Consider the following 22709-nt stretch of genomic DNA (forward strand, 5'->3'; position numbering starts at 1 on the left):
AGGTATCGGGGCGTTCGCAGAAGTATGTACAAACACGTCTGACCTTTTAAAGCGATTCCTATGTATTCATTTAGTGCTCTTTACGCGACCAGGAATTCACACCACTATCAAAAACTACTTCTAATGAAATTATACATACTCACAAAAATGTCACTCCAATCGTCCCAAATTTATCTTGGCTCGAACTTTCAGGCCAAGGGAACAAATAGGTACACTCTCTTCGCCAAAGGAAAGAAAAACGATTCAAATCCCAGTCAAATGTTGTTAATTAGACAAAGAAGTGAAAGAGATGTGAGCATGGATAAAAATAAGCATGCATTGAGTTAAAAAAATAAAGGTGCAAATAAATAAAAAAATAAAAAAAAAATGGATAGAAAGAGATCCATGAAAGATAGAGGATCATTGAGGAGTAGGGGATCGTCCAGTGCCGATGACACAAGAACTAAAATTAAAGATTGCTGTAGAAAGTTTGTAGCATTTATGTGTACACAGGTAAATAAACCTTGATTTACTTTTAATAGGGAAGCCTGTTGAGCGAGTGATAATGGGACTTGCTGTAATGCGTAAAGATCATATCGGTAAAATTCTGACTGTAGCTCCACTATACCTTACCCCCAATCCCCACTAAGGTGCAAATATATAGCCTAAATAACATATTTCCTATGCTTTCTGCCGTGCGTCGCTCTTGCTTTTCGGTACATTTTTCGTCACAGTTGATTCAATTTTTGGGTACATGGGTTGAAACAAGAGAGACACACGGTGAAATACATCGAAAATATATAATATGGGCTTTTTATAAATGTATATTATGCCATTTTCATATAAGTAGAGGGTGGGGCCTTGGGGTGTAAAGTATAGTGGAGCTTGAGTCAAAATGTGTTAACTACAATTATTTTGCATATTATGAAGTAAGAATTGTTTTCTTACCTTGATTCTTTCTCGATAGCCCTGATCTTAGACCTTTACGGACACGACTTTTAGGTATTCTACATCTCTATCATCTTAGCCAGGGTTGCCACCAGGGTCAGTTCCTAAAGTGCTACCATTTACGTGCTACTCAGCGATTTTTGCTGCTACAGTAAAAAAAATGAATTAAACAGTGCTAAAATAGTGTGAAAATAGTACTATCGTGCCACAGGTGCCAACCCTGGTCGTATCCAAGGTTTTCATGCTCTGAGTTAGCTAAGTTTTTCTCAAAGGGATATCGAGATATACATTAATATATAAACACAATTATTTCTATAATCAAGTAAAAACTAGTAATTTTCTTGTTCCCCTCTCAGCCCAACTACGAGAGCTAAAGTTATTTTCTCTCGAACAAATCTCCTCGAAAAAAATGTAGTTGGTGTTGCTTGTTTTATGGTTTGCACGGCATAAATATCATTTATAAACATCAAGGTTGGTTCCATATTTTATTTATCCGTATAAAAATATTACATTTTTGATAAAAATTAAAGACTGAGCATATAGCTTAAGACGAGCGAAAATTCAATACTATAAAATTTCAAACCTAAAAAGCGAATGGAAATAACTCGGAAGCAAGAGATGAAATCCAAAATAAACTGAAAGGAGAATTAAACCCAGCATAAAATGAATAATAAATTAACACAAGAAAGGATAATATTGCCATGTATCAAAATCCCTCGATAACTTTGACCCTTCGTATCAGACAAGCATGACACTCCTACTTCACAGTATAAAAAACTAACTTCTTGGAGTCCTTTCATCCCTCTGGATCCTAGACCATCGGTCTACAGGGAAGTTTGCCCTTAACCAGCATCTTATAAACTTTCTGTCCCTCAGAACTGAAACTGAACAGAAACTTCTCTCAAAAAGACTAACGTATTGATGTATTTTTTTCTAATCAATCAGGAGAGAAAACAACCTTTTTTCCAGTAAAATAGTCATAAAAAAATTTAAATGAATTTAAAAAATACTTTCTTGGAATAATAGAAAGAAAAAATACATGAAACAGGTAAGACTACACGTAAAATTGGTTATGTCGTTACTGCCGTTCAGTAATTAAGCTTCAGCTTTAAAAACAGGGGACGACGACTTTCAGAAATCATGTACACCTCGTGGCACCTTCCAAGCGTCGTCAAAGTCTACTAAGCGTGGTAAAACTTCCCCATATGTTGTTGAGAATGTGCCATGCATTACGGATCTGTACCACACTTCACCAAATTGCGCAGCGCAGCGCACAAGATGCTCCGAGATGTGCACCAGGGGGAGGCAGGTAGGTGCTCCCCAGTAAAAAAAAACGTTTGACAAAAGCAAATAGGTACTTGTCTGTTAAATGGAATGCACTCAAGAATTGCCATCTGAACGATTTGATAGAAACCGGTCTCTCTTCCTGGATCAGTTAGGATTTGTTTATGATGGTTGGGAAAACTACGATGTATGTATATTTTATTAAATGTTTAATACTAGAGGTGATTAGGGGTACTGGCAGATTCAGAGGAGCCAGAGGGACCCCGGTGCCCCCCGAAAGTTTTCTGGTACCCTCTTATCCTATTTTTCTTTTTTACTCTTTTTTTAGAATAAATTTGTCAATTTAGTCAAGCATTTGTACCTTTTTCACGTTGCCCCCCACCCCCAAGATTTTGCTCATTGGTGCCCTTGTCAAATTGGATCTCCCCTAAAATTTTGTTCTAGTTCCGCCCCTGGACGGGGGTTAGGGTAAGTTGGGTTAGGTACTTAACATAATACGTTCTGCGTGGCCTGCTTTCCACAATTCTTTGTCGTGGTTTCCATAATTTTCTTTCTAAAGTATTATATTATCATCATGTTTTTCCATATTTCATTGGGATTAATCAAATTTCACTTATTGGGTGCGTTCCGTTTCAAACGTTTGACAGAAAGTCAAACGTTTTTGACTTTCTGTCATGTTTGACAAAGCAAGTAGGTGCTTGTCTGTTAAACGGAATGCATTCGAGAGTGTCCATCTGAACGATTTAATAGAAACCAGTCTCCCTTCCTGGATCAGTTAGGATTTGTTTAATATGGGTGAGAAAACTACAATGTATGTATATTTTTATTAAATATTTAATACATAAAGGTGGTTAGGGGTACTGGCAGATCCAGAGGAGCCAGAGGGACCCTGGTGCCCCCAAGAGCTTTTCTGGTACCCTCTTATCCTATTTTTTCTTTTTACCCTCTTTTAGAATAAATTTGTCAATTTAGTCAATTATTGGTATCTTTTTCACACTACCCCTCCCCAAGATTTGATCATCGGCACCCTTGTCACACTGGACCTCCCCCAAGATACTGCTCTAGATCCGACCCTGGACAGGGGTTAGGTTAATTTGGGTTAGGTACTTAATACAATGCGTTCTGCATAACCTGCTTTCCACAATTCTTTGTCGTGGTTTCCATAATTTTGTTTCTAAAATATTATATTATCATAATGTTTTTCCATATTTCATTGGGATTCACTAAACTTCACTTATTGGGTGTGTTACTGTAGTAAGGAGCGACCCGGCTCAATAGTAACCGAAACTCTAAACAATGGAATTTGGATACCAATAGTTACATCAAAAGAATCGAATTTTAATGCTGATTTTAAATATATAAGTTTCATTAAGTGTCGTCTTACCCATCAAAAACTATGAGCCTGAGAATATTTTCTTTATATTAGAGAATAGGGGGAAACACCCCCTAAAAGTCATAAATCAAACCATTAGATTCAGTTTATAAGAGAACACTACTCTAGGAGTTTCAAGCTTCTATTTACAATTAAATTAAAAAAACAAATTTTTTTAACTGCAAGTAAGGAGCGACATTAAAACTTAAAACGAACAGAAATTGTTCCGTATATGAAAGAGGTTGTCCTCTCCTCAATGCCTCGCTCTTTAGGCTAAAGTTTGGGTCTTTGTCACAACTCTACTTTTTAAAACAATAAAAAACTTTAGCGTAAAGAGCGAGGCGTTGAGGAGGAGACAACCTTTTTCATATATGGAACAATTTATGTTCGTTTTAAGTTTTAATGTCGCTCCTTACTTGCAGTTAAAAAAAACTTGTTTTTTCAATTTGATTTCTGAACTTTTTTGAATTTATGCTTGTTTTTATTTTGGCTCACCGCGCATGAATAATTAAAACAAAATTTGCACATTAGTTTTTTTTGCTAAATAGCTTTCTCATAGTTTTCATCGGACGATTTCGATAAAACAAAGGGGCGGGGGAGAAGGCCTAGTTGCCTTTAAATTTCTGGTTACTTAAAAATGCAAGAAGAATTTTTATTTTTTTACGAATGTTTTTGTTAGTGATAAATATACGTAACTTACGAATTAACTTACGTAAAAAACTTCTATATTTTTGTATTTTTATTACGTATATGAGGGGTTTCACCCCCTCGTCAATACCTTGCTCTTTGCGCTAAAGCTTGAATTGTGTCCCAAATCTTTAAGAATGACCCCTGAATCACAAAGGGCGTAGAATAAATATTTGAAATTACTAAAAATACTTTAGCGTAAAGAGCAAGATATTGTCGAGGAGACGGACTCCCTTATATACGTAACATTTTCTATTCGTTTTAAGTTTTAATGCTGGTCATTACTTCCAGTTAAAAAAATTATTTATTTTCTCATTGTTTTTTTTTAACTATGCTAGAAAATCCTGCGCCCCCTTCATGGAAATTATCTTCCCCATTGATAAATTCCTCAATAGAAATATCCTCCCATGTAACCCTCTCCCCCCGATACACCCGGACCCAACGCGAAAAATACCCCTGAAAACGTCTGTACACTTCATAATAACCATTACTATTCAGCCAATCCTTTTCATATATATATTGGTGTATAAATTCAGTTTTTTAAAGTTTCGGTCACTATTGAGCCGGGTCGCTCCTTACAGTTCGTTACCACGAAATGTTTGATTATCCCTCGAAATCCAAACAGAGATCATTGAAATATGGATTGTTTTTTTCTACGTTACCATAAGTTTCGTATTCATAAAAACTTTACAGTTTCATGTATGTAATTAAACAAATCGAAAAGCTTTTTCAAATAAAGTAAGGAGCAAGTTTAGAACTTAAAACAAATATAAATTAACCGTATATAAGGGAACTGTCCCCTCCTCAACACCTTGCTGATTAAACAAATGTTTTTTAGTGCCTTGAAAAATCTTATCTTTCTAATTGCAAATTTTCTTTAAAAACTTGAAAAAAGCCACACTTCACAGTAAAGAGTTGGGAGCTAAGGAGGAGACAGCCCCTTTCATATAAAGAAAAATCTGTTCAAACATGTTTCAAATCTGTTCCTTTCTTTCATTTGAAAAGCTATTTTGTTATTTAATTTCTGGTTGTTTTCCAAATCTTACCCGGGCCTTTTCGGTCGGATGAAAAGGAGTATTATTGTTGGTATAGATGGAAAGTCGGTGACACTTTTGATCTTCTGCATAACTGAAGCCATCACCACCTCTACAAGAGGATTTTTTGATAAATACATTACATACATTTCTTTAAATACATTAAAGTACTTCATACGAACAGAAAAGAAAATATCACCATTTAAAATTACCAAAATCTAAGTAACTAGCAGTATTTGCCATCCCAAAGAAGTTTCCTGGCTAAACTGATGATGACCTGCCTTGCCTTTTCCATCTCTGTCCTGATAGATATGGGAATGTAACATTTCAGCTGTATACAGAAACAATTTAATTCATTCCCACTCCTACCCTACCTCTTTCAACATTTAACTGAAGCATCACGAAGAGCAAGCAGTTTGTCCATTAAAATGTTCTTTTTAGGAATCTGCCCTACCCTTAGCCTAAACAATTACTCATCCCCTCTTATTGTAGCTGATATGCAATTACAATCACCAAACTTAGCCTAATTTCATTACAAATAAAGCGAATCAACTTGGTTGAATCCAATACAGCCACCGTGTGGCATTACTTCTTTTGCAACTGGGAAGTCTAAAATGCAATTATTGATACTTTTAAATCAATAAGCCTCTCAGAATTTTAAATTGATTGCAAATTTGTCCTCTTTGGGATAAAGTCGTAGTCTGGTGCCCTAACATGGCAGAAAACGAGACTCTCCCCTGACCTAATCTGTATGGTCACTTAAAAATGAGCTTTAAACTTACGTTTGAATGAGATCCCTCCCAATTATCTTGGACCACCGGTTTGGTACAATCACCCCTGGGGAAAAAACAAAACAAATAAACATGCATCGACGATGTTTCTTCTGAAAAAAAGCGAAATTCTACACTTTGAATACTGGAGCTTGAAACCTATATGATACGGTTCCCTGATAATGATGTATCTAATAAAGGGTTTTTTCAATAAGATCTCTTGTTTTTTGGGATATTTCCCCTTTCTTCAGAAATCAGGCAAATTTTCTCAGATTCTTGGTTTTGGGTGGGTAACAATAAATTGAAAGAATTTTGTATATTTAGAAGCAACATAAAAAACCAATACTGCCGGTGTAGCTATTGTCATGATGATTCCATTTTTAGTTTTTGTGAATATTGGTCCAAGTTACTTTTTACTTCCAGTTTTTTTTTATTGCTAACTATTTGATAAGATTCTCTTACGACGAATTGTCTTTTGAACCTGCTCATTTTATTTAGTTGAACAGGGACAATAACAAGAGCTAAGAGCTCATATGGCACTTGTGACGAGGAGAGAAGAGCCAAGAGGTCATATGGTATGAGCTCTAACAAAATTCTATGAATCAATAGATTGATTTAAAAAGGAAAATAAGAGGCTTAATACCGGTCAGGATTTAAAATAAGAGCTCTGAGTCACGATGTCCTTCAAAATATCAAAACCCATTAAGATCCGATCACCCACTCGTAAGTTATAAATGCCTCATTTTTTCTAATTTTTCCTCTCCTTTAGCCCCCCAGATGGTCGAATCTGGGAAAACGACTTTATCAAGTCAAATTGTGCACCTCCCTGACACGCCTACCAATTTTCATCGTCCTAGCACGTCCAGAAGCACCAAACTCGCCAAATCACTGAACCCCTCCCCCCAACTCCTCCAAAGAGAGCGAATCCAGTACGATTCTGTCAATCACGTATCAAGGACATTTGTTTATTCTATCCACCAAGCTTCATCCCGATTCTTCCACTCCAAGTGTTTTTCAAAGATTTCCCCCTCCAACCCCCCCAATGTCAAAAGATCTGGTCGGGATTTGAAATAAGAGCTCTGAGACATGAATTCCTTCTAAAAATCAAATTTCATTAAGATCCGATCATCTATTCGTAAGATAAAAATACCCCAATTTTCACGTTTTCCAAGAATTCCGGTTTCCCCCTCCAACTCCCCCCAATGTCACAGGATCTGGTCAGAATTTAAAATTAGAACTTTAAAGCACAAGATCCTTCTAAATATCAAATTTCATTAAGATCTGGTCACCCTTTTGTAAGTTACAAATACCTCAATTTTCAAAATTACCCCCCCCCCCAAATTCCACCAAAGAGAGCAGATCCGGTCCGGTTATGTCAGTCACGTATCTTAGATAGGTTTCTATTCTTCCCATCCAGTTGCATCCAGATCTCACCGCTTTAAGTATTTTCTAAGATTTCCAGGCCCCCCAACTGCCCCCACAATTACGCTTGATCCGGTTGAGATTTAAAATAAGAGATCTGAGTTACGAGGTCCTTCTAAATATGAAGTTTCATGAAGATCCGATCACTCCTTCGCAAGTTAAAAATACCTCATTTTTTCTAATTTTTCAGAAATACCCCCCCCCCCCCCCAACAACCCCAAAGAGATCGGATCCATTCCGTTTATGTCAATCATGTATCTATGACTTGTGTTTATTTTTCCCGCCAAGTTTCATCCTAATTCCTCCACTCTAAGTGTTTTCCAAGTTTTAGGTTTCCCCCTCCCAAATCCCCCCCAATGTCACCAGATCCGGTCGGGATTTAAAATAAGAGCTCTAAGGCACCATATCCTTCTAAATATCAAATTTCATTGAGATCCGATCACCCGTTCGTAAGTTAAAAATACCTCATTTTTTTAATTTTTCAGAATTTGAATATATAAGGGATTTAAGTTCAAGGGGGGGGGGGGAAGTGTCCAGTTTTGAAAGAGGTACGTTTTAAATGGCCGCTAAAAAATAAAACGTAGTATCTATACATGCAGGATGATTCTTGAGTATCGCTACTCCTTCTGTAGACTATTTTAAGGCGTAAAAAATTGCACAAAGACAAGTCTACATCTGTTATAATCTACGATGGTAATAAATCTTTCTGTAATTTTGGTTTGAGTTTGATTTTCTTTTAAGATTAAATGCACAATAATTAAATATATTATTCATGAAATAAATTGATCCCTTTACCAGGAATTGTTGTCGTTTAAAATTTACTGTATTTTATTGCATTTTGCAAGCAATTTAATTGCTCTTTTTAGTTGAGAGTTTTTTTCCGAAGAAAACTTAAAAATAAAATTATTCTTACCGACAAATTTCCTGAATTATATTCCCTGTCCCCCAACTACCACTGATATTTTGGCGTTTGGCCCCCTGGAAAATTTTCTGCCGGTGCCCTTGAACGGGGCCACAGTTAGTAATAAGGAAAGAGTTAAAGAGAGATGGGCAGAACATTTTGAGTTTGTACTAAACCGAGATAGAGTTGAAGGAAAAGATATAGAGGAAAATAAAAAAGTTCATGGCAACATGGACATAAAAGGAGATTTGTTTTGTGAGGAAGAATTAGCGACAGTATTAAAAGGATTAAAAACTAATAAGGCTCCAGGTGCTGATACTGTGATAAATGGTTTTCTGAAATATGGTGGCTCTGAGGTTGGAAATAAGTTAATGAAGATTATGAATGTGATTTTTTTTAAAGGGAACCACCAAGCGATTTTAGGAAAACCTTAATTAAACCACTGTATAAAAAAAGTGATAGGAATAAGTGTGGTAATTGTCGAGGCATTAGTCTGGTCTCTGTAGGTAGCAAACTACTTAGTAATATGATACTTTTTAGACTGAGAGATGCTGTAAACAAAGTTATAAGAGAAAAACAGTGCGGTTCTAGGAAAGGTAAAGAATGTGTCGACCAAATTTTTACTCTTAAGTTAATAATTGAGAAGTGCTTGAGTTATTCAGATTAGCAAGAAATAAAGTGAACTATCTCAGAAGGAGGGCTGAGAAACTGTAACATGAGAAAAAATTATTTGAGAATCAAAGTAATAGCAAAGGACAATGGGGATTTATTAATGAAAATATGGGAAGTAAGAAAGATTCTGAGCTTCATGTACTTGAAATTGATGGTTTGGAAATTGCAGACAAAGATGCAATTGCAGATGAGTATGGTAAGTATTTTTCAAAGCTGGGAAAACTATACATCAAGTAGTTAGAGTACATAAAGATCAGTTCCAGAAGGAGGAATTTTGTGACAATAGAGGAGAAGGTCAAAATTTTCAGTTTGAGCATGCACTAATGATGAATTTATAAGCGGTGCTCAATTCAATTAAATCCGACACAGCTGGCACTGACGAGTCGAATCCTCACGCCTTGAGAGGAGTTGGGATTTACATTCTGGATTACAACTGTCGGCTTCATATCATAAACATCTCTCTACAAACTGGAACAATTCCAGACGTCTTAAAAGAACCAAAAGTGATCACACTGCATAAGAGAAGTGTGAGGTTGAACATAGAGAACTGGTGACCTATTCCAATCCTTCCATTACACTCTAATATAATAGAGAAAATTGTCCATCGTCGTTTCTATGATTTTTTGACAAAAAATGACTTGTCCCATGCTGTGCAATACTTGTCAGCTTTTTTGAATACTTGTCTTGAAAAAGGTGAACTTACTTTTACGCTATTTGTGGATTTTAGAAAGACATTTGATAGATTTCAATATTTTATTACGCAGATTAGAATGTTTGGACGTCAGGGATTTACATCTGAATTGGTTTGAGAGTTTTGTAACTAGAAGATCTGTTGGAATTGTGTTAAATGATGTTATTTCTGGTCACTATTTTATCATTATTGGTGTTCCACAGGGTTCTGTTCTAGGTCCACTGCTGTATCTTATTTATGTTGATACGATGAGATTCTACCTGCTGGGTAGAATCTCATCGTATCAACTTTGCTTTGTTCGCAAATGATGCTACTCTTACTTTTTCTAGCCGTTGTGTTGAATTTTTAATAGAAAAGGTGAGTATTGAAATGGCTCAACTGTATGCATTCACTGGTCTTAGCCTTTTATCAGTAAATATGAGTAAACTTAGTTATTTAATTTATAGTTGAGTGGGAACACCGGTTGATCTTGGTTGAAAAATTTTATTGAGAGGAGAGCCACTGAATTAGGTAAATTGTTTGCAATATCTCGTTTTCTTTGTTGAAAAGGTACAGTGATTAGTTTTTTCTAAAGCGATTAAAGGAGTTGGAGTTATTCGTCTTTGAACCAATTTCTTCCGATTAAAATGTTGCATTAGTTGGTCCTTATATTTAATATAGTTGTGTTATATAGGCTAGTAATTTTTACTCTAATTATAGCCGCATCCAAATTTCATAAAAATAAAGTGGTGAGAATAATTGGGAAATATGTGAAAGATTTGTTGACACAGAGACTTGCTATAGAAGTAAAGAGTGATTAATGTTGGGCAGCTCAGGGAATATCAGGCTGCACTTTTTGTATATCAATGCTGGAATGATATATTCCCAAATATTTTTTCTCATTTTGTAAGGGTGATAGAAGGTTTAAGTGAGTATATTACTAGAAATGTGGATAACCTTCTGATTGAGCATAGATAGAGTACTCGAACGGGATTTACGATTCGTCATGTGGTACTGAGTGTTTAGAATGACCTTTCGGCGAGTATTAGGACGGCTGAACATCTACAGCAATTCAAAAAAAGATTAAAGAAGCATTTATGGGGGGGGGGAGGCATTTACGGATGAGGAACAATAGTTTTTGTGGTCTTTTTTATTTTTATTTATTTGAATATATTTTTTGACGAGAGAGATCGATTTTAGATATTTATTTTATTTATGAATATTAATATTTTTGTTTTTTAAGAGTTATTTAGTTGATTTTGTAGCCTTTCTTCCTCAGCGTTGTTTCTTCTTCGACGGCTAAATTACGTTTACTTAAACATACCCTTTCATACTTAGCTGACTCTGGGGTAGCATTTGTGTGGGGGGAGCTCCAGTAGCCATCTCCCCCGAATCTTGAAAATTGCTCTTTTGGGTAGCCAAAACAACTTTAGCAAATTACTTCACCCTCCTAGATTTGGATGCAGAGATCTTACCCTCACCCTCGTAGATTTTCATGAATTGATGCTAATGAACAAGTGGTTTAGTTCCGTTATATATAAGGTTAAGCATGTCGTTTCCAACTAAGCTGACATACAGGCAAAAATATTAGGAGGGGGTCAATCTTTCCCTCCCGTAAGTCTTTAAAAAAAATGTTTTTGTATTGTTGTTGAAAAGAACAAAACAAAGCAGGGTTCTCCTTATATTTTTAAAAGTTACTAAATATTTTTTAAATATTTTTTAAATAATTTTTAAAAGTTACTAAAAGACGGCTAAATTAAAGGACTAAATATTGTACCGTGCTGTTTCCGTTTTTTTTTTAATAAAGTTTAATTCAATTCATTTTTATCAATAATTCTTGCTCACAATACAAATCTCCTTTTGCATCCAACATGTAAAAAACTTTTTTATTCTTTTCTACATCATTTTCTGCTACTCCATCACGATTTAGCACATTCTCAAAATGTTCCGCGTCGCTTCAACTCTTTCTTTATCACTAATTGTCGAGCCGTTCCTAACTCTAAAAACTGGGACAGGCCCGGATTGACTCCTCTATAGAAAACATAAACGATTTTCACTAATATTCCTAGCTGCTGTTCTATCTTTGGTCACTAAAACACAATCAGTGACTTCACAAACTATTTTCCTAAAATTATTCCATCCATCCTATACCTTGTCAAACTTGAAACTGTCAAGTTTAGTAATCAACAGTTCCTAGAAAATTTCTCTCAAATTTTCATCATTGAAACTACCAACGTCGTAGCTTCCAAGAAGACAGTTACCATTCCTAAATTTCAGCTTCAAGTTAACCCTACACAACTACTAGATAATGATTTTTACCTTTAACTATAATAACAGTCCCCCTATATGTCCTAGTATTTTGTATCGATCATCTTAATCAGTCAGATCATCTAAATGAGAAAATACATCTTAGTCAGTACTATCTCCAGAAGTTGGTTCAGCAGGGACATTTACTATTATGACTGATACCCTGCATTTTGAATCCTAAAATGAGTGACTGGCATTCTACTATTAATACCTACCCAAACCAAACAAGAATTGGAAGTTTTCTTATTCATCATGAGCCCTATTCCCTGCCAATAAATCCCTTCCTCTCTGCCTGCGTAAATAGATTCTATATCACCTAATTTCATGTTTCCTACCTCTCGGATATGAGTTTCTGAATCTCCTACCAAGAAGTCGTGATATGAGGGTTTTCCTTTCGATAAGTAGTGTAAAAACTGTTCCCCCTTAGACAAATAGACATTAAAAAACAAATTCTTCTGATCGAATAGATGATTTTTCAGATATTGCCAAGTGAAATTTTGGCTCGAATGTATTTCAAAAATATATGGAAAATATATTAAGGATACAACATTCTAATTTGTTTAAGGAAGTCAGAACCAAAAATTTTATTTGGATTAGGATTGTAAGGTGGACTCAGGATTGGTATGACAATTGAGGAAAATATGTGCATTCAACCTTCATTCAACGAGCCCTCCCAAGCCCTCTTTTCCCCTGATGCATCTAATCAAAATTTTGAGACAGTCAGTTTGTTTCAAAATAGTCAAAAGAACATATAACGATGCCTTCAGGGCTCACACAACCCTCCAGAGTCCAGGAATAAGAATTGCAGGTTATGCCCCCGGAGCATATAAGGTTCTTGTGGAAGGGATGGTCGTATAAATTTTCACTCTCACAGGGAGGAGCACACTCACACTCCCACTTACTCACTTACAGACTCTCAATTACTCTCACACTCAGTCATTCACTCACCTACAACCACTCATACTCGTAGTCACAAGTACTCATTTTTCTTAATGCCTATTTATTTAACTCTTTCTTTAACATACTTGTTAACATACTTTAACATACTTTAACATACTTGTTATAGTTAAAAAAAAGTGTATCTTGTTTGACTCTTATATCACATTTAACATTTAGAAGTTACTCTTTGTGACTTCTAAAGAACTCCTCTCTCTATAATTTTAGGTAGGAGTTGGAGGACTTGTTGTTACATATGCAGTAATGGGAGCCTTTGCTTTCATGTTCATAGAAAAAGATGTGGAACACCCAATGCATTATGTGGTTGACGACATGAGGGGGGAATATGTTGAAAAGATTTGGGTAGTGACAGACCAGTTCAATGTCTTACACAAGGACAGATGGTACACGGACGTCAATAAGATACTTACAGAATATCAAATGAACATGTCGGATATAATTAAACAAGGGTAAGTATATGAAATTCAAAGCTTTCAAAAATCAATTAATTTTTTGAACAAAAGAATACTACAAATAGTAATATTAGCAACACATCAGAGCCCCAAACTGCAGGGGCGGATCCAGGTAGTCTGGGGGACCGTGGCCCCCAAGGTTTTTCTGGCATCTTCTTTTGTTTTTTTCTCTCTTTTTACTTATTTTTTTAAGTAAACTTGTCAATTTGGTCAATTATTGGATCCCTTGTCACACTCAGCCCCCCTTTTCCCAACATTTTGCTCTAGTTCCGCCTTTGCAAACTGTCAAAGGCCACCATAGCATCGCAGAAATTTACTTAGTTTCAATCTTTCAGAGCTTCGCTCTTTACTCTTTCCCCTGAGATTTCTATATCTTTCAAATCCTTCCGTATTAACTCTTCCCAAACCTTTTGAGAACTCCTTCTTTTTGTCTCATCCCCCGATGAATCGCTATAAATCATAATGTTTGACAATCTATCATGTTTCATCCCCGAAACATGACTTAACTATCTAAACCTTCCATTCACTTCTTTCATCCTTAGAAAATGTTTAATGGGGCAAATAATATAACCAAAACTATTTTGAGCATCTTTAAGTCGAAATAACAACATTCTGGCCTATTCCAGTGTCTCTCCTCAAAAATTTATTTCTAGACACATTCTAGTCTCTAATCCTCTTTGTGTAAACAAACGGTTTCATGGCAAAAAGATGAAACATAATCCATCAGGAGAAGTGATAATATTATTTGATTATTTTTTTGAGAATTTATAAATACAAGCCTGCTAATCCGTAGAAGGATAGATATCTCGACTTACCGTGCACATTTAATAAAGCTGTTGAGTTACTGAATTGTAAAACTCAACATCCCTGAATTAAGGAAACGTGGCCTACTAAACTTTCTGCAATCTTAATAGCTAACAGTGGTTTCAAGACGAAGAAAGCCCCTTAACGTTCGAAAACAATGTTTATTTCTAAAAGTTTTGATTTTCCAATGTAACAAAAGAATGTAAATGATTTTATGAGTCAGTTTCAGATTAAAATTATAAATTTTATTTACTCAAGGGCTGTTCAAAAATTAACATTCAAAGCAGTAGACATGTTATTTATTGCGCATGTAATTTAAATATAATACTTCTGTTTGAAAGGTCGTGAAATTGTACAAAAGTGATAGGGAGATTATCACCAGCAATTTTTCCCAGAGGTAGGAGTTGGATAAGTCTTACCAAAAGATTTATTTTTATGATAATTGCAAGGGGAGTACTTTTCAATGTCTTCTTTTGATACACTTTATAAATCCCTTCTCATTTTCAGGGGGGCTTCTCCCATCTCTCCCTGGTGCTGCACTGATGGATTTGGATTAGAAAAATTACTGTTAGCTAAAAGTATTGAAAACATCCAGATCGACGTAAATTGTCTTTTCACGAATTTCAGAGATAGCAGTTAAAATAATGACAATTTAACCTTATCTTTAACAAATTTAGGATTAATTCATTGATGAAGTAAAAAAAAAAAAAAATGAATATAATTTTTGAATCGTATCTCAACCAAATAATGTGCATGATTTTATTAGCTCGGGGTAACTATTTAATTTTCTCAAATGGGAATTTTATTTTTCAGATATGATGGAAAGACATCAGCTGAAAGGTGGACTTTTCCGTCAGCTTTAATGTACACTCTTTCAGTATTTACCATGATAGGATTTGGTCATCTAGTTCCAAGGACCGATTGGGGAAAAGCCACAACAATCATGTATGCGTGCTTAGGAATACCACTTTATGTTTTATATTTCATGAATATGGGAAAGGTACAGAATTTTGGTTGCTCAAGTTACCTTGTTCGTAAAATTAATTAATTTATTCACTAGCACAGATCATAATATCCGTTTCATCTCCTGATGTATCACATGCTCAAATTGAACTATCAAACACTCATTCAGGGTTTCAAAATTTGGGATTGCATAATATAGCATGTTTTATCTTAAATCTATCTGTATTAGATAGGAATTGTGTAATTTAATTTAGTTGATTAGCTTTGCAAAAGCAGTGATGAAAGATTAAGATAGTTGAATATCAATAACTTAATACAACTCACAATGTTATGTGAGACATTATCTTCTCTAATACTTTCGCAAGAATTCATGCAGGGGAAGCAGATGCATAACTAGCGTCAGAGTTTGTCAAACGACAAGGATAAAAAGAAGAAAATCCATGCAAAACGTTGTTTACTTAGGGCCGGAGGAAAAAACTGCCCTGTTTTCCCAACACAAAACTTTTAGCCCCCCCTCCACCACCCCTTAGAAAAAATGAAAATTTCAACTCCGTCACACAGGCGTGAAACAAACCAGGGTATAGTTACCAAAACATATGTATAATTTTGTCACCATTTAATCAACCAACTGACTGCATAACTAAAAATACTCACTTGGCTTCAGGCACTCTTGGAATTATGTCAAACTAATTTTTTTTTCAGAGCTTAAGTTTAGCGATTGGTGGGGAGTTGCTGGCATAGCCAATTACCTAGGACTTATTAATCAATACCCATTGTCAATAATTATTATTATAGAAATATATGCGACATTTTGGGTAGAATCTTGTAAATTACGAAGAGCAACCAAAAAGGCTTTTCTTCTTACTGACCCTCCTGCCTTCTATATTAAAGCTCAATTCAAGCTTGACTTTAAGTGCAGCAAATATAGCTAGTTGGTATTAACCATTAAACTTCATCCCTACAGCATGACTTTGATGTAACTTACAATATCCTGTAAAAGCAGCAGTTTCAGGGCAAACAAAGTAAAAACGCTAGGTGATGTTAGTGAATTTCTTTTCAACACTGGTTATCTCAGACTTTATGGTTCTGCACTGGTAAATTAAGGGCCATTAATGAACGATGGAAAAAGGTGCCCGGAAATTTTGCATGAAAACTTTTTATATGGGTCACCCTGTATTCGAAGTCTACTTTGAAATCAGTCAAATTTATTCATTTTCAAAAATTCAATTTTGTCAAACATATACAGTTTAATTCCTTTTTTTTTGTTTTACGTTATTTACTATATTACCAAATTGTTTATCTTTTTAATCTTGGTTTAAGCTTAAAGATCGAACCGGCTTAAAGCTAAAATCTAAAACAGGCGATGATTCAAGATTCTTTTTACAAGACAGTGATTCCTCATTAAGTAACGTGAATTTATGGACAATGAATTATGCTTTCGGACCAGACCCAACATATACACGCGGTTCCTGATTTGATATTAATTCCAAATTAATTTACAAACGCCACCAGAAAAAGAAATGAAGACAAAATTTGGCTGAAGCTACTCATAAGTTAAGAAAACTTGTTTATACGCAAAAGTCTCTTCAAACTTACATTCCGTGTTAAAAATATATAGTCTAAAAAGCATGGAAAGCTTTTAAGAGTAAAAACTAAGAATTCTATTGAAAAATTACCAGTTTCATCTAACATTTGGAGATTTTGTTTGACCCTAAACTGTTGCATACTTTTCTCCAAAATTGATGAAAAATATAGGGGAGGGTGAAAAAGTATAATTTTGTCAACATTAGGCCTAAGACTATCCTCTTAACCTGCCAAGATTTTCCTCAGCCAACCCAGGCGTACTTCGCACAAACTTCGTTAAAATTATGTTTTGAGACAGTTAGCAATTAGGTATCATTTACAGAAACATTTCACCTTTAATTCTATAGCATCACATATTATTTCTATCGATTATCCAATTTCTTTTGATAGTTCCTACTTCTTCAATAAACTCGCCATATGCTACAATACCAGTAAAAGAAATGGTCTTAACTTTTTATCATCCCATGTTGAATCATCGAAGAATCAACTCGCCAAAGATAGGATATTTTCGTGTAAGAGTAACGTAGTGACATAGAGTGCGTTGGAGTATCCTTTGTCCAGTCCACTTAATATTATTTTCGCCAGACATAATCCGGAAAAGACAACAGCCATACTTATATGGCAACTTCTCAACTGAAACACTATAGGAAACTAAGCAAATAATAACATTAATCATGCATACTCTATTGACAACATAGCTTATTTAAAAACAACTGAAGGTGTGCACATTTCACAATTACCGTCCCTTTTTGTTCTCTGTGTATAATTTCACATTTTCCCCCATTTTGGTAAGATTGAATTTTTATTTGTATATGACGTCACTTATCCTCAGTTATCCTACATTTTCCAGGGTTAGCAGGTGTAATTTATCTGGTAACTAATCCAGACTGTTAAATAAATTTCAGTACAGCGACTATTATACTCTTCTCCTCACAGCATAAATATTGTATGCTGTGCCACATAAATATCAAGCACAGCAATATTATAATATTTCGACCCAGCCGCAGCAAGGGTGGGAAACAAACTTGCTATTTGTCCCTATAAAAAAGACCCACAACAGAAGCATCGATTCGACAGCCCATGTGCCAGCAATGGCTCTGGAGGATCTTAATCCTTTTTTTAATCCAGACCGCTTTAAATAGTAATCCTACTAACCTTTGACGTCATCTAAGTATCGCAAAACGCTAAGGATAAGTAATAGTACTTGTTGGATAAGCAATGTTGGAATGCTCGAACGCACTGTCATTTTCGCAAATCCCGCAGATTTAGTGTTGAAAACAACTGTCATAATTTTTCTCTTTATTCTCTTGTTTTTATTAGCTGGCGCCTTTGGAGGTCCGGGAAAGCATTCCAGAATAGAAATAGCGGGGAAACCATCAGAAACGATGAGAAGCCTAGAATGACAGCGGAATAAACATCTGACTATGAAAGATATGTTGACAGATTGATAGAATTTAAGAGATTTACAATCGCTGTTTTTATTAGAAATAGTTGAGTCGTCATCGTCACGGCTTTATTTTGATTATCGTTTGTCAGAGTGGAGATGAAAACAAAATTGCTAGTATTTTATTATTCGTTTATCCATCCCATTTAAAGATGCAGGATCGTGGCGGCTGACTTTCTAGTGTAGAACCTTATTTTTTTAGACTTACACAAAAAAAAACAACAGAATATCCACTAGAATCTAGGAGAATTTGGCAATCCAAATAATTTCAATACTGATAACAAAGTGGCAGATAAATATTTTTGTCTTATATCCAACAGGCTTTTGGGATTAAATTACCCTTACAAAAAAAGCTTTGTAAGGAGATTTCCCAGAAGGCAAGGCGGCAGGAAATACCAGAAGTTTTGTTTCTACAACAATTTAAATGGGATTATTTCTGATTATACTCTTTTGACTAATTCTTTCATGCCTTCTTACTTCTAAGAGGCCAAAATTGCCCGGATCCTCGCTGTTGCCACCCATGCTATACATACACTATATATCCCTTAGAACAGCATAATTAGGAAATGAGACATATTACATTTCCTACAAAAAAAACACACTGGTATTCACTACCAATTGACCTAACTTGCGTCCTTCCATGTATTGTGTTTATAAGTTAAGAGGCTGGCAAGGAAGGACTTGCGTAGGAAGGGGGGGGGGGTCAAAATTTCACCCCGAAATTTTAGGTTTTCCCAAATTCTTCGGCACTTCTTAGTCAAATTTTCAAATAAAATTTGATTTTTGAATATTGGCCTTCTCCCCCCCCCCCCAAAAAAAAAAAATCTGCGAATGTGATTGCTAGTAATGTTAATTTTGAGATTGGAAGCTAAATTATAGGTTAAAATTCCCACATAATCTTACTATGCAGAATCTTTATATACAGTAGGTTCTTGGGAGGCGTGTGTGTTTCCTATAATTTTTACATAGCTTAAATTTTACAATTTTGTTTTATTCTTATTTAAATATTTCCAGAGCTTGGGGGGGGGGGTTGTAACATCCGAAATGGATAATACGGCTATTATTTCCAAGGGTTTTCACGGTGAGTTTTTGAAGGCCATTCTCAACTGTAGCTTTTATATCAACCCTCTAATAAATCAACTTAGTTAAATGATGCTTTAAAACATATTCCTATACTAGACATTATTGGTATCCTAGCCGTGGCGTTAGCACGCTAGATTTGAAATTATTTGACCACGAGTTAAGGGGCTCGAGTTCTGGTGTCGCTGGTTAATTTGTTTGAACTGGGGTGACTCTGTGAGCTCAGCCAGAGTCAACCGGCTTCTAAATGGGTACCTGGAGAAATCTGGGGAAGGCGAACATGAAGGGTGTTCAAAAGCAAACGATTGGTCGCCCCAAACCCCCCATTTCACTTCCTGGCTGAAGACATGAGACATAAGGTTGAAGACAGAAGACTTAAGACATAAGACAATGGGGATCAAAATGAATCAAAATGAAATGAATAACAGAGAAATGTTTGATTAGAAGATATACTGCCGCGAGAACAAAGAAACATGCAGTTAGAAGATAATCAGCAATGAGAATTGCAGGAATCAGGACTGGTCAACGATGAAAGTGAAGAAGAAAGAATTTTACAAAGTTTTCTAAGCCAATATATTTCCATTCTTGTTCAAGCCAAGGGAGAGTAAGTTTCCTAGATATGATTTTTGTCAAGGCGGTTCCATTGTTTTACTTTTTGCTTCTATTACACACCCTTTTAAGAGTTTCAGGCTATTTTTTTTTACTATGGGATGTGTTCGTCTCTTCCTAGATTGCAGCTACCCCTGCTACCACGATTCAGGCCCGCTGCTGCCCGGAAAATCCTGCAATTTTTGCGTGATCCTACCCATCCCCTCCCCCAAAAAGGAAAAAACAAGATTTTTCGCTAAATTCTTATTATTTTTTCTTAGTAAATGTCGTCAATTCTCTGTTATAGTTTTACTTCACCCTTAAGATTGGTGCTACGACTGCTTTGAAATTGGAGAAATTCTCAATCAATTTTATTCAATGTTTTATTTACAGGTTCTGGCCTCTGTATTTAAATGGGTATACGCAAGATTGGTTCGCTGCTCCCGACAACGATCCAAACCCAAACGAGTCAAAGTTATAGAAAAAATTAAATCAGAAGACATCGAAAGCAATAGTGACGAAGAAGAGGAAATTATAATAGTTCCTAGTAATGCCTGCCTTTGGGTGATGTTGATATATTTAATGACAGGGACCATAATGTTTGCAGAGTGGGAACAATGGGACTACATAGATGCCTGTTACTTTTGTGTTACGAGTTTATGTAAAATTGGAATGGGAGATTATGTGCCTGGATCTAACAGTCAGCTTGGGAACAATCAAACTAAATTAGTGATAAATTTTGTTTACCTTTTAGTGGGAATGGGCATTGTTGCAATGTGTTACAATCTAATGAAAGAAGAGGTTATGTATAAACTGAGAATGTTGAAAGCTGATATAATGACAAAGCTACAAGATATGGGAGATAGATGGAGAGGAAATTAAAGACGCATCACGTGGACTAAATCAGGACTTATTTTGGTAGAGTGAAGACGAACGTTTTTTTTTATGTTTTCTATCTTTTTGACTCTTAGTTAATAACTGCTACATGTAATACACGAGATAAAATACTACCCAAAAGTAGTCAAATTTTCCCTTTAGTTTCCCTATATTTTTTTCTTCTTTTTTTATTTAATCCCAATTATAAGTGTGTTACTAGATAAGGTAGGTGCAGCACAGAAGTAATCAATTACTTCTATGGTCACAAGAGATCTAAAATTGTCTAAAATTGGGGTGTATCTGATTTAGGTAAGGCTTAGTGAGCAACACTTGGTGTTCACATGAAAGCTTACATTTTTTTTCAGCAACAAAATAAAAATAATAATGTCTAGTTAGTTGTAATAAAAGTAGTTTAGGTGGCTGTATTTTTTGTAAATTACAGTGGATTTCTATTTCCCGTTTTTCCAAACAGAAAAAATATGTTCAATTAAGGCTGTGAAAATGGTGCACTGTTTCATTATTTAAAGATCTCCGACAAACAATCTCTGAATTGCTGATAAATTACAGCAGCCATACTATTAGAGTAATGGCCACATTTTTAAGTGAAGCCTTAGTATCTAACCAAAATTCAAAATTGGAAAATATTCCGTCATGTTTTTATCAAAGAATTACTCAAATGATACCTGTGTCACACATTGGGGATCCCAACAGCTAATTAGAGTTAATTCATAGAATCTAACTTTCTGGAAAGTGAAAACACGGTGTGATTGCATCATTTCCTGAATTTGTAAATAAGCCAATAGTTGAATATGCAAGTGAGTGTCCTTATACCCCCTTGCTCCCTATCTAAAAATGCATGAATTGGTAAATTGGACTCTGTTAAAACTTCCCCAGCTACCTAGCTGATATACCTCAAAGGCATTGTACTTTTTAGAAGAAAGTGGTTGTGACCTTAAAGAAAATGCCCGTACGGCACATAAGCATACTTCTTCAATACTGCACTTTATCCTGCGACACATTGCACACTTTCATGCTGCGTGTCATGCACCCTCTAGTGCACACTATTTTTAATAGAAGTTGAAGAAAATCATTGGGTAACAACTTGGCCATAACTCAGATGAATATGGCAATAGTAGCAAAATGATCTGGTGGATTTTATCTGGTGTTATCGTCTTCTTCCAGACAAAATAAAGCGGAAGAATAGTTTGCTCATGGGAAAATAAAAGAGATGTTTAAAGCGAAAAAGGTAGAGGAACAGGTAAGTGATGCTACATCAGACTTGAAAGTCCCTACCAGCGGGGCTGATTTCCGTTTCATGGTCCTTTATCCAGGAAGTTTAGAGACGGGCTAGGGGCCAGCAGTCCTGTGGTTTTGCAAACCCTTTCTATTTACCTTTCACAAATTTCCAATGACACCTGTCCCGAACCATAAGAGCCAAACCCCCCTTCCCAAACCCCATTCAAACTATAGGAGTGCATGAGTTTTGCAATCGCAAAACTCAGGAGCCCAAAGAAACTCTCTCCCCCTTTTTTTCACAATATGCTATAAAATGGATATCTTAGTCTCAGACAAATCTGAAAAAATAATGTCTTAAACATTGTAATACTTAAAATTTTCTAGTCATATACATTTCTTCCAGAATAAATGATAACATATTTATTTACATATTATTTTTTATTTGTTAAATTCTTTCAAGACGAAAGCCGCTGAATGTCCAACAATATTGAAAAAAGCAGTGTTGGTTTATATTCATTTTACTATTATTTATTATTTAAGAATTAACGACGCTTCTTGACTACTAAGATCCCTGCGTCGGCCCTGCAGTACATTCCTGCAGCGTGATTCGATCTCTGGGTCCCGTATTGCCAAGCTAAGGTCAAATCCACTGCACCACCACAGGACAATTCATTTTAAT

At 35.5% G+C, this 22709-nt stretch overlaps 2 protein-coding genes across 3 annotated transcripts in view; one reads left to right on the top strand and one right to left on the bottom strand.

The window, feature by feature from the left end:
* LOC136036368 (chitooligosaccharidolytic beta-N-acetylglucosaminidase-like) overlaps positions 1–1070 on the bottom strand; it is a 579146-nt gene extending 578076 nt beyond the window's left edge. The window contains exon 1 of the mRNA XM_065718539.1: positions 928–1070. The gene's annotated coding sequence lies outside the window, so the exon portion shown is untranslated. The remainder of the gene's footprint in view (positions 1–927) is intronic.
* LOC136036370 (TWiK family of potassium channels protein 18-like) lies at positions 253–20938 on the top strand. Of its 2 annotated transcripts, none has more exons than XM_065718543.1 (4): positions 253–492; positions 13211–13452; positions 15073–15259; positions 20312–20938. In XM_065718543.1, the coding sequence occupies exons 1-4, from the start codon at positions 367–369 to the stop codon at positions 20798–20800; spliced, it is 1044 nt and encodes a 347-aa protein (XP_065574615.1). In that variant the 5' UTR covers positions 253–366; the 3' UTR covers positions 20801–20938. The 2 variants fall into 2 exon arrangements, with proteins under 2 accessions (XP_065574615.1, XP_065574616.1); XM_065718544.1 differs by lacking the exon at positions 253–492 and adding an exon at positions 2269–2398.
* Positions 20939–22709: the final 1771 nt, after the last annotated feature.

This window comes from Artemia franciscana, chromosome 15 (genome assembly GCF_032884065.1).
Source record: "Artemia franciscana chromosome 15, ASM3288406v1, whole genome shotgun sequence".
In the NCBI taxonomy this organism is placed as follows: domain Eukaryota; kingdom Metazoa; phylum Arthropoda; class Branchiopoda; order Anostraca; family Artemiidae; genus Artemia; species Artemia franciscana.

Excerpts from the sequence above, each read along its gene's own strand:
- LOC136036370 (XM_065718543.1), top strand. The coding sequence starts at position 367 with ATGGATAGAAAGAGATCCATGAAAGATAGAGGATCATTGAGGAGTAGG. Across the intron at positions 13,453-15,072 it reads TCGGATATAATTAAACAAGG|ATATGATGGAAAGACATCAG; the intron begins GTAAGTATATGA and ends TTTATTTTTCAG. Across the intron at positions 15,260-20,311 it reads ATTTCATGAATATGGGAAAG|GTTCTGGCCTCTGTATTTAA; the intron begins GTACAGAATTTT and ends TTTTATTTACAG.